General features: G+C 40.7%; 1 protein-coding gene across 1 annotated transcript in view; it reads left to right on the forward strand.

Annotated features, from left to right (window-relative positions):
* Positions 1-13,328, forward strand: part of SPPL3 (signal peptide peptidase like 3) — a gene marked incomplete at its 5' end in the record, with an annotated part of 49,116 nt that extends 35,788 nt beyond the window's left edge. The window contains 5 exons of the mRNA XM_019539404.1: positions 5,809-5,915; positions 6,979-7,142; positions 9,777-9,976; positions 10,984-11,093; positions 11,844-13,328. Of these exons, the coding sequence (XP_019394949.1) occupies positions 5,809-5,915; positions 6,979-7,142; positions 9,777-9,976; positions 10,984-11,093; positions 11,844-11,915 (653 nt within the window). The remainder of the gene's footprint in view (positions 1-5,808; positions 5,916-6,978; positions 7,143-9,776; positions 9,977-10,983; positions 11,094-11,843) is intronic.
* Between the last annotated feature and the right edge of the window lie 5,082 nt (positions 13,329-18,410).

Here is an 18,410-nt window from a genome sequence, read left to right on the forward strand (position 1 = left end):
CTGTTACAAACTAGTCAGAGGGGACCAGCAGGCATTGGGGGAGTCCCTGTTCCCCCGAGCACTGCCAGGAGTGACTAGAAACAACGGACACAAGCTGGCAGAGGGTAGATTCAAACTAGACATCAGGAGCCGCTACTTCACGGTCAGGGCAGCTAGGATCTGGAACCAACTTCCTAGGGAAGTGGTGCTGGCTCCTACCCTGGGGGTCTTTAAGAGGAGGCTAGATGTACACTTTGCCGGGGTTGTTTGACCCCAGTACTCTTTCCTGCCATGGCAGGGGGTTGGACTTGATGATCTGCTCAGGTCCTTTCCGACCCTACCAACTATGAAACAAAGGAAGTTTGTCATGGCATTATGGCTGTATTTGCATCTTATCTGAAATGTAGGTGTCCTGGACCAATTCTAGATCGCATTGTTTTCATCTGGATGAGAACCAGCTGCCTATGGCATACTGAAAATAAGTGTTTCTTAATCAAAGCATGCATTTTGGCATTCGATGTTCAAATTCCCAGTCTAGCTTAGCCTTCCAACTGCTACTGGAGCAGATAAGGGCAACAGCTTTCATCACTTGTATGGGATCATGATGTTGCACCTTTTCCTTTTGGATATAGACTTGATGCATCATTTGTACCTTTTGCTGCCTCAACATTAAATAAAGCATCACTGTACGTTGATTTTCAATTTAGACATCCAGAAAAGTGCAACTTGCAAAGTACAGGGGGCTGAGTTTAAGCAGAGTAGCCCAGCTTGAATGCACAGTATATTTTCATAAACTGCAGCAGTTCCTTGTAAATTTTCTGGGCACAGTTCAAGACCTACAGAGTCCCAAGGGAAAGAGACTGAAATAGATTCCAGAGTAATAGTTCTGTTCCAGAATAAAGAGGCTTTATTCAAGAATAATTACTCTGCAGAGGCTGTAGTATGTCTCGAGTGGGGGAAAGTCGTTGATTTTAATTTTTCTTGGTTTCTGGTTACAGATCATATTGGATGTTGCTGCACTTCAGCTTTGTCACATTTTAAGTATTTTTATGCCAGTGATGTCTCGACATATGGATAGGTGCCCTTTTTAGTATGTATAAATCCTCCAAATTAATATTTGCCAGTAGTATTGAGCAGAGAAGAGTCTCTAGAGATTTCTGTCAGAAAAATGAGCTCTGCTGCTTTAGCCATTGTAGTCAAGTCAGCATCGTCTTGCATGGACCTTCTGTTTTTCTGTAACTGAATACTGGAAACTAATCAATTAATCTGATTTGGAGGAAGAATACAGCAATAACTAGTGCTCACTAATATATGCAAGTGGGGCACTTGCTGTTCTTTAAGCCAGTATCTGCCAGTAGCTGTTGCTCGGCCTATTGTGGTTTTGCTCCTCCCCGTTCAGGCAGAATTGATCTTTTGTTTCTCTCCCTCTGTAAAAAGCAAAACAGATGTTGCAAGTCTGGCAACGAGTAGTCTGAGAGAGGAAGAGAGAATACTTCATTTTAAGAGAGCAGCTTCATTTTGTGTGTTTTTATGATGGTATCTTCCTTTTTTGCTTGTTATCGAGCCTTTTCCTTCTTGACAGATGTCTTTCAAAACATTCAAAGTCTCAGTCTGGCAGTTCTTGCCTCTCTGCACACTACCTGCTGCACAAGTCCTGACATTGCCCTCCCTCCTCTCCTTCCCCCCCAGAGAATCTGGCTGGGCTGTTCCCAAAGTCCAGGGACTTTTTGCCCAATGAATTGGTATGTTGTTGTCCCAAGGGAGTTGTTTTGACACGTGATGCACATTTGTGGGTTTTTAAAACACTCACTTCTTAGAGTGGAGTGTTTGAGATGTTTTGCTTGTTTTTGCTTGGATGACAAAATGATTGAGGTTGAAATCATTACAGCCTGGCAAGTACTGGGATATATCATCTCCTGTGTATTTAGATAGCCTTCCTATGCTTTGGTTAGCTGGAGGTGGGGAATATGAACACTGCAACCTATAAACAGAAATGTCTTTCCTCATGTGTGAACTGTGTTTGTCGAGGTACTGGGACTGTTCCAGGACTTTGCTGAGGGAATTTTGCAGAAGATGACTTGTTAGCCTTTTGTTAATATTAACTCTGTGTGGAACAGACTTGAACATTTTTATAGGGATTTCTGCTAATATAACCATGAAATAAAAATTACCAAGTAAGAGCAGGACTTCAAAGTATGCTGCTTCTTGCACTGACCAGCAATTGATCCTTTACTGGAAGGTAGGGAAAAATTGAACCTGCTAACTTGGTTGTCCTTTGTTGTTTCTGGTTCTAGTCTTAAAATTGCAGTTTTACCAGCCCTAGTGTACAGTATGTGAAAGAGTGCACTGGTACAGAAATTCTTGTAAGTGAGTGGGCAGAGATGATAATAACATTAGAATACACAAATATTATACTGGCATTGACAGGAATGGCTAAATTGGATGCAGACTCCAGTTTAAAGATATTTGATACATTCACAGCTGTGAGTGACCTGCTAGCTAAAAACTACTCTGTCCCTCTCTGAACTACTTTTATGTAAAATTTATTTAAGTTAGAATTACTTTTTGCAATAATTTTATTATTTTCTAAGTATGCTATTGATGTTCAATTCTTGCTCCTGGGTCATATGCTTCTGTCTAAATCACAAGAAACTCTCCCTAGCTATAGAGGTTTTTGACTCCTTCCGTGCAGATCAGTTTCTACATACAAGTGTAATTGTGTCATGTGTGTAGGTGTGTATTTGGGCAATATTACAGAAACTGATTTGTGAATAATGACTATTAAAATAAATCTTTACACTGGTAAAGATTTTTCACTTCCAGTTAATTATAAACTAGAACTTCTGCTCTAAAATAAGCAGGCTTAAACTAACACTATCCTGGACTTCAGATAAAACTCACTGATTTAAGTAAGACGGCATGTTTTTTTATATTTACTCTTCTGCTTATGCTAAGTCTAACTCTTGCTGCAAATCCACAGCTTTTGCTTCCTGATTCAGTGTGTCAAAATTCTTAGGCCTTAGTAATGGGCTTGTTTTAGAGTTGGTTACAATTCATGCAGCTGTAGTTTGGGTATATTTTATTTGACTAATCTCATTATTTTATTAAAGCCTGTAGCCAGACCACCTTGTGTTGTTTTGACCCCGTCAGCTCTCTCGAGCTAAGAAGGGTGAGTTTAGGTCATTGCTTGTATAAAACCACTGTTGGCTCAGATCAAGCGCAGGAAGCATTGTTGGCAATTGATTGGTGGCATAGTTTCCTTTAGTCAGTACTGAAACCTTGTCCTAGCATGCTGATAAAAGAATTTTGCAGCTTTCAGATGAAATAGGATTATAAATTGAAAACTGGTTGTATTTGAAATTCCATGGCTTATTATGGAAGAATAAAGATCATTAACATGTATGTTGTAGCCCAGGGTTGTCAAACATACAGCTTGCATGCCAGATCAACCCAGGGAACCCTATGATGCAGCCTGTGGGTCTTGGACAAACCCGGTGTGGCACATGCAGCCTGCAGAGCAGCCTGGTGCATAGGATGGATGCACTGGTGTAGGCACTGCTTGTATTGTGTGCGTTGGACCAGTCATGCATGCTGTTCCTAAGTGCATGGATGGCCTGAGGCCCAATTTCAGGTCAGCCTTGGAGCCAGTGTGCAGGACAATTCTGGCAGAGCACCCCATGCGACATGCACCCTGTGCCAACCGTGTGCAGAATGAGTCCTGGAGTGGGGCCAGTGCTTGCTACACGTGGCATGTGAGGCTGGACCAGCAGCATGCACTAAATACAGCATGGGAGGGCTGGCAGAAGGCATGTGCTCCATGTGGTGCCCCACTTGTGTACTCTTGCACACTAGCTCTAGCATGGTCCAGTCTGGCCCATAGACCGGCCCAGCGACTCTCATCAGACTCACAGAGCTGAATGAGTTTGATACTCGTGTTTTACCCTAGTTAGTATTACCTCATGGTAGTACTCGTGCTGCACGCATTTATTTTTTTTAGTTTTGTTTAACCAAGGAATAGTATTCAGTTCCTTTTCTTTTATAGGTTTTTGTGTTTTTCTGGTCTAACTGCTGTGTTCTGTACCAGCAGTGGTTGTGCTTCAGTGAAATTATGGCTATAATGTCTTGCCAATCTCACAGAACTCAATTACACATGTAAATGTTTGTAAATATCTTGTGATCCTAAGATGGAAGTTGATGTTAAAGTGCTTATTGATTAATGCATTTTTAGGACTTTACATACCAAGAACTAAAATTGATAACTATTCAGCTGAATTTAGTAAAGCTGAGTGATTCTTAAGACAAGGCTTGAGGAAAAGGCAAAGAGTAAATTTCAATATAGCTGCTAAGGGTCTTCTCTGGAAAAAAAAAAAGAAAAAGAAAAGGTGGGGGGGCAACAAATAGAATGCTTTGTCTGCATTTCCATGTACTTGGTTGCCTACCCAAGCATATGTTCTTGGAATTAACTTTTGTCTGTGAGAGAGTACTTGCTTCCTTTAAGAACAAGAGGTACAGCTTCTTGTTCCTTGCTGTTGTTCCATCTTGTACTGACTGTCAAGGGGGAGCCATTGAATAAAGCCTGTAACATCTTACTTGATCATTTTAAGGGTTTCTGTTCTGAATAATCCGTATGTTACTATTCTGTAATTGTTTGTTTACCATTTTTTTCTGAATAGGGTCAAGGAAGGTAACATGACCCTGTTTCAGCTTTTGGCTCTAAAGCTGGAATTTAGCTTTTATGTTTTCAGTTGGGCTTTGTAACTACACAAACACCCCTGGAAAGAAACAAACCACCCTTACTTCATTTTCTAAACTAGTAATTGTATTTAACCATTCTCTAGCTTCTTACAGTATTAGAAATTTAAGGTTGTTCTATGGTATACAGGTTGTAGGTATATTGGTCTAGGGGCAAAAGGAATCAAACTTGTGGAAGAAGTGATATCTTTTATTAGACCAACTAGATATTTGCAAACAAATTACAGTAAAAGTTCTGTTAACCATCATCTTACAAGCTGGTATGCTCAATTAACTGGCCTGCTGGCTTGTAAGATAAAAGTGAAATTGCAAGTGCCCACTGCAGCACTTCCAGTTTCTCTGAGCCCTTACTGCTTGGGGCAAAGCAGCCTGTGCTGCCAAGCCCCCATGGGTTGGGGGCATAACAGGCTGCGTGGGGCTGTGTGGGGCCTGACTCCCTGTCCTGTGGGGCCCATGGGAGGGGCAGTGATGCCACGGAAGGGGGAGAGGGATGCCCCAGATGCGGTTGAAGAAGCGATGGCCTTGGCTGCTCAATTAACTGGTATATTTTGTTATCTGGCATCCCCCATTCCTGGGGGATGCCGGATAACAGAGCTTTTTTTTGTTCGATGTCACTTGAAACAGTCGTTTTACCTGCTTTTGCCACAAGGTTTTTAACCTATGGCTAACATCTCAGTAGTTGATGTAGAATACTTCCGTTCAGTCGTAGGTGAAGTTGCTCTGAATACATTTAGATAATAAAAATGTAATGTGAGGGGAAATAATTAATCCTCTTTGCTGCTGTGGGACATGCTCCTGTTGTGGATAATTAAAGTTTAGTTAAGTGAGATTGTACTCTGTACCCAACGTGTAACTCCTTCATGCATGTGCATTTGCTGCTGACCTTGTATGTTTGTTAGGTATATTATTTTCTTATTTCTTTATCATCTTAAGTTTGGGGTCAGCGGAGGGAAATGCCACTATTTGTAAATATTAGAAAGTCACCTAGTATATCCAGCACTATCACCGCAAGTGTTGACCTTCTTTACCATTCCTGTAGTCTTGAATAATGAACCAGTTTTCTTTACTGTTTTGCAGCTCTGGCTATGGGCCTGTGTGTTGCAATGATAGCCTTTGTGCGCTTGCCCAGCCTCAAGGTTTCCTGTTTGCTGCTCTCGGGGTTACTAATTTATGATGTATTTTGGGTAAGTTTTCATTCAGGTTTAAAATTTCTGCTGTCTTCCACATTTAGAATTTGCTCTTTCATTTTTGCCAGCTAAAAAATGTCCAGGATACAGAACTGCAAAGATCTAGCAGTCAGAAGATGAGCCCCTCTTAGTCCAGTTCTGAGCTTTGCTTGTTTGAAACGCTTATGGTAGGCAGCAGAGTCCTTTGCTCAGTAACTATCTGCTGTGTGCAGAACTGCAATAAGAACATTTTAATTCTGGTATGCAGGGAAGGCATCGCCCTCACAAATTGCAAAATCATGGCTGCAGATTAGAATGAGCATACACAAAAGAGCAGAAGTAAAGCCTTATTTGTCCAAGGAAACTGACTTGTTGATAACTGCAATCACCAGCAGTGGGTTTCTTAAACTGGGAACAAAAACTGGTTAACTGCTTGCATGGATGAGAGAAACTCTTTTTAACCCATGCAGAAAGCATGGCTAGAGACTGACTGGAACACACTTTTTGTAACCATGAAAAAGAGTTTTGTCATACCCATGGTACTAGTTAAGTAGTTTCCGGCACTGGTTCAGGAAACCACTTGCCAAACCGACCTGTCGGCAGTGCACCAGTGTTTCCAGTGTACCTAAGGTTCAGTAGAGTAAGACAGTTTTTTAGACCAATTTTCAACATTCTGTTCATTAACAGAAGCATCTGCAAGCGAGTGAAGCAATTCCACATCTGTTCATGCTCCTAGTTTACTATATCCTCCTCTTTGTCCATACTATTACCTGCGTTTGCTACCCCTGCTGAGTCCTTGTTGCTCCTTTATAAAGATGTGAAGTCAGTAGTTTGGGTTGACTGTCCTAGGCCAATGGTTTCCTATTCAAATTCTTGAAGACAACTGGACTTAAAAACCTTTTCATCTGAACGTTGAGTAGACTTTTGTATTTTTGTATCTTCCTGACCTACCAGCCATCCCATATGTGTTCTGTCTCTTTCCTTGAACAGAGCAGAAGTCAGAAAAGTAATTAAGATAATATAATTTGTATTGCTTTATAGCTGCAATTGTTCTGCTTCTAATTATTTTCCTGCATCCTAGGTATTTTTTTCTGCCTACATCTTTAATAGCAATGTTATGGTGAAAGTGGCCACACAACCAGCTGATAATCCCCTTGATGTTTTATCCCGGAAGCTTCACCTGGGACCAAATGTAGGTAGAGATGTTCCCCGTCTGTCGCTACCTGGTAAACTTGTCTTTCCAAGGTAAGACTAACAGGTTTTACACTGTATTACAGAACAAATGAATTCCCTCAGTTTCTGTCAAAATGGGTGCTGCTAAAAATAAATCCATGTCATCTCCTGTTTGATGTCACTTCCCCTTCAGTTAGTTATCTCAGGTTTCCTGGGAATTAGATTTCTGCATTAGACTAGTGGTTCTATGATGGGTCTTTTATCGCTGATATATTGGGTTATGCAGAGGAAGGGACAGCCATAGTACTCCAGAGGAGAATAACCTGGCCAGAAAGAACATTTCTTCCTGACCACTGTTATTAGTGGTTGGCTTTTCTCAGTCTGAGGTTTTTTTGAGTACTTATTTAATGCAGCTGTAGACTTTTGTCTGTTATACAAGTATGTTCCTTTTTTTGTATCCCTTCACTGTTTGGCCTTGATGTTTTGTCACTTATTTCCATATGGATTCATGTGTCAAATTTTGTTTTTCAGTTCTGATTGTTCTTCATTTTTTGTCAGTTTTGGATTTTCATGTTATAGATGATAAACAGCTTCCCACTCATTCCATATATAATATATTTTGTATTCTTCTAGCTCTGCAAGGAGACGCAACAAAACAGCCCAACATTTCTACTCCTCATAAAGCAATTTGTACTTTGTGGTTTAACAATGAGATGTCTGTCTGTCCCCCTCCTCCCCCCCCTCTTAATTTGGTAACCTGAATTCTGCAAACATTAAAATCAGCTTTGCAAGGTCCATCTGAAGTTCTTAGTCTTCTAGTCGTGATGCTTAATAATTGTCATCAGTTAATGCTTTTTTACTTATTGACTTATTCTCCAGTTTAGTAGCATAATGACTATATAGTCATTCAATATGCATAAAATATTAACATTTTTAAAATTTAAATCTGGAGCTGTTAGTTCTGTTGTTGTTTTTGCCATGTTGAAAATAGGCTATATGTTTCTATCCTTTGTTGTTTTGGGTGGGGTAGCTTGCCCCTTACCCAGTTTCAAGTCATCACAGTGCTGCTTCTCTCTGTTTGGACTTAGGTTTATTTATTTAAAGACTTTTTTGAGATACCTGAACTCTGAAAAGATTAAATATCAGCTGCCTCCGTTTTATCCATTTTTATCAACAGGCCTAAAAGTTTTACTAAATGCAAAAGGCACAGCTTTCCTTTACATGAGATGGGCTGGTTTATCCTTTGTGATCATTTTAATTTCGTACAGTCTTTAATGATCATTTTTACTATCTTCTGAAGTGAAATCTTACTGGACTGTAATTCCAAGAATCTTTGCATTTACCTCCTTAAAAGCTTCACTTGCTGCTCCCTGGTCCTTCTGATACAGTAGAAAGCTGCTAAATATGCACTTAACTTGCTTCTTGGAATCCATCAGAATTCTTGCCCTACTGCTCAGTGTGCTCCAGCACAGTCTTTCTTAACATCTTGGTCTTTGCAGGGCTGTTTGGTACCTTAAGTTTTATGGAGAAGCCTGGTGGAAAGAGATCACATGGTTTCATTGCAGTGCCCTTGTAATTGCTTGCTCCTTTAACTAAACCTCTGTTGATCCAGCAGAGCTACCAAACCTCACAGGCTGCTGTTTATATTTGACTCACTGCCCTTCAGGATTTTTCATTAATTCTCTAATTTTCATCTTAAATTTAAACTTTCAGCTGGATTTCCATTTTCCTCAAGGGATACCTGTTTAGCTTGGAACAACATCACAAACCTTACTTTCTAATCATGTGTGTTTTTTCTTGCTGTGGATGTTTTGCTTTGTTAGGGCTCTGTTTTACCTTCAAGCATGTACAGTCTCATGAAGGGACCTTGTTGTCTAGTTCAAGGTTTTTCTTGCTTACAGGTTAGAATTTAGTGTAATGGAGAGAGTGCTGCCTGAAGGTTGAACATAACTGTATTATGGTCTTTATTATTTGATGGCACACCCACAGTTACTTCCTTAACCACCTCTTGTGTATAATTTAAGACTGGACTTTAAGTAGCTTCTTCTCTTGTGTTCTACAATTTGCTGTTTCAGGATGTAAACATTAAAGGTGCTTGAAAAATTGCTTATCTAGGCATGGTCCTAATATAATATGAAGTGACTTTCTTGTCACTATAGATAGGTCATTGAAGACTCCTGCTTAGTGTCAGCTACCTTTGAAAAAATGTAACAGTATGTTAGGATGCATATGGAATGAGAGTATAAATAATAAAATGAATGTCATGATGTCTTTAAATCAGTGCAGCCTCATTTGGACTATTGCGTGTAGTACTGTTTGCACCATCCAGAAAGACATTGAGAGATTCTGAGGGCAACACATGCATAAGTAAGGGCACAAGCATTTATATGAAGGGAGACAAAGGCAGGTGGGAGTGTTTAATCCATTAATGCTTTCATATGCAGTAGAAGCTGAAGTACTATCAGGTGGCACTTGAAGCAAGAGATTCTTGCTATCAGAAGTAAGAGTAAAAAAAATTCAAAGTACTTTGGTGGTGATGGGATCACCTGCACCTGTCTTAACAGCTGGCAGTTTGCCTCTGCCATAGAGACAAGTCATGCCAGCTGGAAGATGGGGTGACTAAAGGAGCAGAGAGTCAAGGGAATGAGGGTCTAGAGTTTGTCATCGAGTGTCTTGGACATGCACCCAATCTGAATGGTTATCCAGTTCCACAGGCAGCCACTTCTCTATGCTGGGTATTGGAGACATCGTGATGCCCGGTCTTCTGCTCTGCTTTGTCCTGCGTTATGACAACTACAAAAAACAAGCCAACAGTGATACATGCGGTACACCAGGGCCTGGAAACATCTCCGGACGTATGCAGAAAGTTTCCTACTTTCACTGCACTCTCATTGGATACTTTGTAGGTAAGGAAAAAACAACAACTGTTCAGTGTACAAGAATGGGCTGGTTATGTTAGGTTACAAGATAATATGAACCTATTTGTGAGTGGACTTTTAGGGAACATTTCCTGTCCTTCCCCTTCTTCCATCCAGATTTCACTGGGGCAACCTGGAGAGACTCTCCTTACCCCATTCTTCTCATTGCAAATATATTAATGCAAGGGTGGAATATACGGTCAGGGTAGTTTGTCTGGTATTTTGTGGACGTTCACTTCAGTACTGAGGAGGAGAGTTGTAGGGGGTTATAGATTGCATGTTAAATCTTGAGATGCATTGTGCTGGAAAAGAAGGTTGATTGTTCAGAACTCAGCGTTTGTACTTTTGTATGAAACTTTCCACAAAAAAAATCCTACATTTTTCACTTGCTGACATAGCAGTCCATCCCCCCTTCCCCTCTCCCCTAGTTAGATAGATTTGTCTCTAAGGCACAGTGTATGCATATAATTTAAAACTCCTGTGGCTTTCAGTGACAGAAGAAAAGACTGCATGTAAAAAAAAAAAAAAAAAAAAATATACACACCTTCCTCCCCAGTCTCTTCCAGCAAATGCTTGAGAGATTTGATTCCTAATGTGAGAACTTCCTATTTGACCTTTCATGCTTCTATCTATGGATTTCAGGTTGAATAACCTCAGCTGATATCAGCTGTCACAGTGGAAATTACACCAGTGCAGTCTGACAGATTTCAACTGACATTTGTTTGTTTGAATTAATGTAATTAGTTTAACCATCGAGAAAGTAATCTTATGTTTAGTTTCAACAGTGTCTCATTTTAAGAAGTAATTTAAATAAAGCAAGTCTTTCACTTTTCTTTTATATCCAGGGAAAGTCATAGTGCCTTGCCCACCGCTAGTAGAAAAGCAAGTTACTTCTTCCCTTTTAACAGAGCTGGAAGATAGGATCCTAGTGTGGGTAGAAATGAGAATCTATGTACATCGCTAATGGAAATGTATCACTCTTTTTATTCTTACAGGTCTGTTAACTGCGACAGTGGCTTCTCGCATTCACCGGGCAGCACAGCCCGCCCTGCTGTATTTGGTACCATTTACCTTATTGCCACTCCTCACCATGGCCTATTTAAAGGTGAGATTAGTGTTAACATGGTCTGTGGGAAGTTTTGTCCCCTGCATGGCAGTATGTAGCAGTGATGACATGGAAGCAAGTTTTTTCTACTTCTCATTTCTCTGAGGGTGTGATAGTCTGTTTTACTTGCTCTGACGTCAGTGATGGAAAACTGGATTCTCATTGCTGTAGTCATGAAACATTGCTGTTAGGGAACTGATTAATGAAGAGTTGATTTCCTGTCTAGGATGTAAGATAAACTGTATTTTAAACTCTCAGTGAGTATACATTAATCTGATTCCAGTGTAGTAAAGGGCATTCTGTTTTAAATTACATAGTGGTGATTTCCCTTGGCCTGCTTGTCATGAGAAAGTGTGTATGCAAAGCCCTAACACCTGACGGGGGGGCAGATTCCTTTTGCACACCTCATGGCAGGTCAGCCAGCTGGGAACTTAAAAGCTCTTTGCTTCAGAGAGACTTGTTGAAATACTGACCTACAGCTCTGAGCACTGTGGCACTGGGCCTGCCAGCTGAGGTATCTCTGATCAGAAATGCCTTTCAGGTGGAACAGGCCCCCAGATAAACAAGTCTTTACCCAACCTGGAAAGGATTTTCATTCTTACTGTATCAGAAGTACAGTCTCTCCTAAAAGGTGAGAGCAGATTTGCCTTAAGACAAGACACCTAAACACACAGGGCTTATAGTCATTGAAGATCCTGGGCTGTTTGATAATTTCTGAATGAGTTTGCTTTCTTGTCTCCCGTTCCAAAGGGCGATCTTCGTCGCATGTGGTCTGAACCCTTCCACTCCAAGTCCAGCAGCTCCCGTTTCCTGGAAGTATGATACAGCAGATAGGAAGTGACTGGAACTTCTGCCTTTGTCCTTTTCTCAACTTGAGCATTTATTGTCACCTAAAGCTGGACCGGTGCTGGGAAAGGTGCCAGTTTATGGAACTTGTATGAATGGACTTTATATTAAAAAAGGAAAAAACAAAAAAGCAAAGGTTTTGGAGCTCCGTTTGATTCCTCTTATCCCTGCAGATGGGACCCTCTGTGTGACTGCAGACACCTCCCTTTGCTCCTTCCCCTCTTACGGATCAGTACCAGACTGTGACCTTTGCAAGAGAGGAGACAAACTTTTAAACTGAAAACGATCTGAAGTTGTTCAGAAACTTGAGAACACTAAAAAGAAAAAATAGTTAAGCAAACTGAAGCTTCTTCAGAGAACTCTCATGTATATTGGGACCAGTTTCCTGTTGGACTTCAGTTTTGAAGAGAACTGAGACAGAAGCTCTTCTGTCACTATATGGGTTTTTTGTTTTGTTTTTTGGGTTTTTTGATTTATTAAATATTTCCTGTGGTGTGAAGTGACTTATTAAATCCACAGACATTGAGTGACTTCTTGCAGTATACATATAAGAATTTGTTGTAACAAGTTGCATTTCCACCCAGATGTCATGTTGCAGTGAACAAGGGCACGATTTTTATACATATATATATACACGCATATAGATATATATATATATGAATAAATAAAAAGGAAAAACCTGCTAAGATCATGCTATGTAGCAGACAGGGGCTTGCTGTAATTTTTAGCATGTAGAGCAGTTTAATATGGCTTTCTTGTATATGAACCTACAATAAGCAACTGTTTTCTCCCTTCTACAACTGAACCTGCAGTTAAAAAAACAGTGTAGTATTTGTACCAATTGTACTCATGGACTCTAGGAGGTTATTTGATTTTGATCAATGTAGCAAACTAAGGAAGAAAAATGTTTAAGCCCCTTTCTTTACCCCTTTCTTTCTTTTTTCTTTTCTTCTCTCTCTGTATCTCTCTAATACAAACATTTCACTTGCAGGTTTTTAATAGTTTTCTTGACCCAGTGCATGTATTATAGCAGCAATTGTCTTTGTGCTTTCTGATCATAGTAATGTACCACTTGTAAATACATTTTTTCTATTTTCTATTTTTTTTGTATTTTTTGCACTTTGTTTCATTAGTGTGCTGTATTTTTCCAAGCCCTGGCCCCCTTAAAAAAAAAAAAAAAAAAAAAAAGAAAAAGAAAAAAACAAACCCTGTCCTTTGCTGTTGTGATTGGTCAAAGTTTGTGTGTTGACTGCTTTGTACCTAGGAGTCTGTTAAAATGTGAATTTTTCTAACCAAACAGTTCTGGGTATGTTATTTGACTGACTGAAAGAGTAATTACTTTTGAGGTCCCTAGAATTTGCACCTCATGCCAACATTAAAGTGTTTTGAGGCATGCACGTGTGAGCTTGTGGCTTCTGCTACTTGACACATGGATTTGGGGGGCTGTACTGATTGATATGAAGGAGCAAAGCCTTATTTAAAAACAATATCTGATTTCCTTCTAGCCACTATAAGTAGCAATGTCATCTTGTTTGATAACAGGATCTCACTATGAAGATGACGAAATTTCTGCACGAGTCTTAGTAAGTCATTCAACAAGCAGTCATTGTTACCTGTTTTGCGTGGGTATTATTTCCCTACAGTTGTTTTCTTGTTTGGCTCTTCCTTCATACTAGGAAATTAATTATATTGAAGTTAAACAAACTCAAGTCCCAGATTCCCCTCCCTGCTGCATACCTGGATGCTTTTAAGAGGTAACTAATTCTGTCCTGTGTGTCAGCTGCTTCTAGTTTGACTTCTGTCTTGGTACAGATAGAACAAGGTTATGGAATGGCAGATCTCATTCATCTTCCTGCCTTTAAAATAAGGGTTTGAAGCTGAGCTAGTGCTACAGACTGGATAATAAGCACCTTCTTTTTTGACTCAAATATGTGGAAGACTGGGCAGTTTTGCGTAAGTTGTCACAGGGCTGGAAGCGTCTGTGTAAACAGCCTGTAATGATCATTTCTGGAATGAAGCAGAATCCTAACTTGTCATATTCAGAGAGCCATATTAACTCAAGAGCAGCCTAGAGAGTTGGAATTTATAGCTCAAAATGAGACATGCTTTAAATCTCCTCTTCGATAAAAGTAAATTGGAAAATGAGAGCAAGGGCTTCAGAGCAAGTGACACTGAACTATAAACCTGATAGTACAACTCCTGCAGCAGCATGTGCCTTTCAATCTATCATAGCTGTGGCTAGTACCTCTGCTGAAAAATGCTTTGAAGAAAACTAAGAGCAGGGATATTTTCTCTTTCTAAAAGAAGTTTCCCTGGATTGAATGAACTACTTTTTTTCTACTGTACACAGACGTGGTTCAGACCACTGACTAGGTTGTCAGAAGCAGCTTCACTCATAACCCATTCCAATTTTCCATATACAGAAAATTGTGGAATTTCTCCATTACCAAGACAGATCTTTTTAAAAGGATTGTACGACAGCTGCAGAGATCTTGCAGTGAGCTCAAAGTAGGGTTTATTCCAGGTTAGGGAATGTTGCTTTCCTTCTTTGGTGAATCATCAGGAATCTGCAGTGGAGCCTTTGCAGATACCTGAGCGATGCAGTAGACGTAAGGTCACGACAGTTCTCCAAAATGTTGATCTCTTTGTTGATAGCCATGCTTTAAAAAATGCAAGAAAAAAAAATACTTAAGCAAATACTTAATATCTAGCTCTGGCAGAAACCAGCAAGTCTCAGGATATTTTGAATTAAAAAGAAATGCCACAGATTTCCTTTCTTCCTCACCCGAACAGTTGTAAGGAGGGGAAGAGTTGTCTGGCTCTGACATGGCATTTGGGTTACTGAGTAAAGAAGCTATTAACTTCCAACACACAACAAAGACTCAGCAACACAAGGGAAGGAGCGTCTCCCTGACAACTGCTTTTGAAGGAGCCGCATTTCACTCGGAAACCTGACATTGGGGTAGAAGAATAGCTTTTTCCTACAAGACTTCTTTTGTCTGGGAATAGCTCTGCTGAATTTCTTTGAGGAGAAATCTGTATGCAGCAGTGAAAGCAGGCTTGACTGGCAGCTGCTTGGAGGAGAGGACTTCTGCTCCAAATCAAACCTTGCAGAGCCACGCATTTGTTCCAGATGGATAGCCTCAGTTCAAAATGCACGTACAAACATGTTATTAACTTTTTCTTTTTTCGCCTCCCTCCAAAAGCTGTTGGGTCTTCTGAGCTCTGCTAGAAGAAGATGACAAGAGACAGCTTATCGCATCACTGGTGGTATGGACTTGCTTCTGTTTGGTCCTGCCAAAAAGTAGCCGTGCACAGTTTCCAAACCACTGGACTTCTAAGGATTGTCTTATTCCTACTCTTAATTAACCAGTGCTGGAGTGTGAATTCATTGCACCTTTAGCCTTGTGTATGAACTCACTCAGATGTTTGACCGGATTAAGATGACACTGAAGAATGGATGTGGTTAGTCACTAGCAACACCTTTTAAGACTTTAAGAACATTTAATAGGACTGAAAAGACTAGAGGATGGGCTTCCCTAATGCTTATGACTCTGTGCTGATACAATCCAACATCTGGATCTAATAGAAACCTTTCCTGTAATTGGCCATTACCCAACACGCTCCTTGCTCCATCCTCTTTAGCCTGAGAGGATACTTACTATAAATTTGTCTTCTCAGAAGCAGCATTTTCTGAATATGTCTATTGGAATGAATGCGCTCTGCAATTCCATTCTCAAAAACCTGTGCATTTCTTTAGGGGGAACAGGTACCCAAGTTTGCACATCAAAACAATGATGTTCCAGAGTATTTGTTTGGTAAGCTGTTACATACATCAGAGCTTCCTTGACTAGCCTCTTTTTTTTTTTTTTTTTTTAATGAAACAACTTGTGGTTTAAAGTCTTAGGCCAGTTTCTTGCGATTTTTTCACTGGTTTAATAAAAAGTATAATCTCTGAAACGAGTTCTACAGTGTTGCATGAAGAAGTGAAGGCACTTTAGCTTTGTATTGAAAAGTAAGTTTGGTCAGTAGCAGGACAGCATTCTGTGCAACAATGTCGGCCTTGTGGGCTTTGGGATACTGAATTCTTTCTCTTCTCCAGGCAAAACTTCTTGTTCTGAACAAGTCTGTGGGATTGTCACCTGTAAGTATTCTTGTAACTCATGCTGCTGTACAGAAATGTATGTTTGTTCTGTTTCTACCTGGTGTTGACATCAACACTGGCTTTTGCAGTGTGCCCTGGTGATTTGTTGCTGAATACTGGTCGGTCATTCATGTGGACAGGGAAAGAGGCATTTTTAACTTCTTCAATAGCTTTGTCGAGGGAGGGATGGGGTGATCAGATCCAAGAGCACTTTTTTGTTTAGAGCAGGGATTGTAGAAGGAATAAATGTCAGCGTGAGGTAGCAGGAAGGGCCAGAGTGCTGCCTCCCAGCACCATACCTCTGTCCTATCTTTCCATGTAACTTGCTCGAGACTTACCATGCTTAGGATCTGATGCAAAACCCATTGAATCAGCAGAAATTAGATGGATGCCAGTTATCCTAAGCTTAGCAAAAATTGAGTGGCATAATGTCATTGGGGTATCTTACTGTTATTCCATGCATTATACCCATGACCTCTTAATTTATCATCTGGAGCATAACTGTCTAAAGTACGATAACTCCCTGGAAGTGGAATTGAGGCACTGCTGCTTCATTGAATCAAAAGGTTGCATTATTATTGCAGATTCTCCACACAGTTATTTTTTGCTCTGAAATGTTGACTTTTATTTGTACATAAGACAGACACTAAACAAGAGCCAGACAACACAATAGTGTAATCATTCTCACAAGCCAGTCAGAATCAGCAACTAGCACTTTTCTTGTGGTTTGGGCTGTTTGAGGAAGACTACAAGTACAATCTAGTTTTTAAACATGTCATATCATGTTACTGAAACTATATCCATGTGTCAGTTAAAATAACCAAGCTCCCTAACCAAGAACGCTATAAACAGCTGCTGAAGTCTATAACATGTAGGCAATGTTGTGTTTCAGACCAATCAAGTTCTTGGAATATTCGGAGTAAGCCGAGGTCCATAGAGCAGGGCTGTAAAAGGCATTACACTGGCATGTTTATCCTGTTTCTTGGGCCAGGGCTCATTGAATGTGCTGAGCCAGGCACAGGAAATGGGGACTTGTCTATAACGTTCAGTTCAGCAAGGCACGCAACTGTGGATTCTGCTCACTTGGCTCTACAGACTTCTGGAGGAGACCTTAGTTCCTCCATTCTGGGGTTACGTGGCAAATCTCTGTCTTTATTACCCTGCTGCTCTCAAAATCCATTTGGATTTGAGACCTGTACACAGTGACTAGTAGAACCAGCTCCCTGGGGCTAACTGCTTCAGAAGGTGCATGCAGCAGCACAGTAACTGCTCTGTCAGACAGACCCCTCAGCTACTGATGGGTAGCCCAGGTTTTTATTGCGTCTCTTCAGACACAGTCTGTCACTGCTAAGTTTTTGCAGCACTTCTCTTCATCTGAATTTAGTCTGTCTCAAGTGCTCTCGGCTTCCTCAACCCCTCTCTGGTCTTTAATTCTGTAGTTAAAATGGAAGATGCTTCTGTGCATTTTTTCAGGAACAAGGCTAATGAAGATAGTTTTTGTGGCTGGAGAAGATGCAGAAGGGTGGCTTTGGCTATGACAGCTTGATTTTTTTTTTTTTTTTTTCCTTCCTGGCATTTTGAGCTCACTTCCGGGAAAGCCCATACAAGTGCTCTTTGTTGCGCTCAGGAGAGGCCCTAAAAAGGCTGGTAAATAGACACTGAGCAAGGATTAGTTCAGCATTCTAGAAAAACTCTTGTAATCCTCCCTTCTCTTCGGCTAAGCCCTGTCTGTACTGTGGCCTAACACCCTTCTGACTTCACATGGCGAAGAGATGCAGTTATAATTGCAGTGCTGCTGCTTCTAATTTCTAGCATCTGTTGTGCTGAAATGGCCTCCTCTGTGGAGGCCGAGTACTGCTGAGAGCAAGCAGCAAAAACTGACCTGAAAAGTTGTTTCCAGCCAGCTTGCAGAAGTATATCTGACTCCATGCGGCAGCCTCCGCACTAGGATTGGTTTCTCTGCTGCTGGACCTTGGACAGATTCACTGAAATGTAATTGCTCTGGATACAAAACAACTTTACTTGCAGAGGTGAGAGCATCTGTTCTAGGCTTTTGGGCTTAATAGCAGCAGTCTCTCTCCTGTGGCAACTGTGGGCCAGCCAGACCCTTCTGGGTTTATAGTAAAAACAGGCCCTGTGTCCCACTTGCTTGTGCTACCACCCCTCCTCTCAGCAGTTCCTTTTGTCCTTGGCTCTTCGATCTGGCAGACTCTGTTGGCATCTCAGGCTGAGCATCAGACTAGTCTGCAAGCTGCTTTGGCTTCTCTGGATTTCCAGAAGTTATCCAGGGTCTAAGAGGTCCTACTCTCATGTTTCCCTTCTTTTGT

The sequence above is a fragment of the Crocodylus porosus genome, unplaced genomic scaffold (assembly GCF_001723895.1).
Source record: "Crocodylus porosus isolate Cpor-Errol unplaced genomic scaffold, CroPor_comp1, whole genome shotgun sequence".
In the NCBI taxonomy this organism is placed as follows: domain Eukaryota; kingdom Metazoa; phylum Chordata; order Crocodylia; family Crocodylidae; genus Crocodylus; species Crocodylus porosus.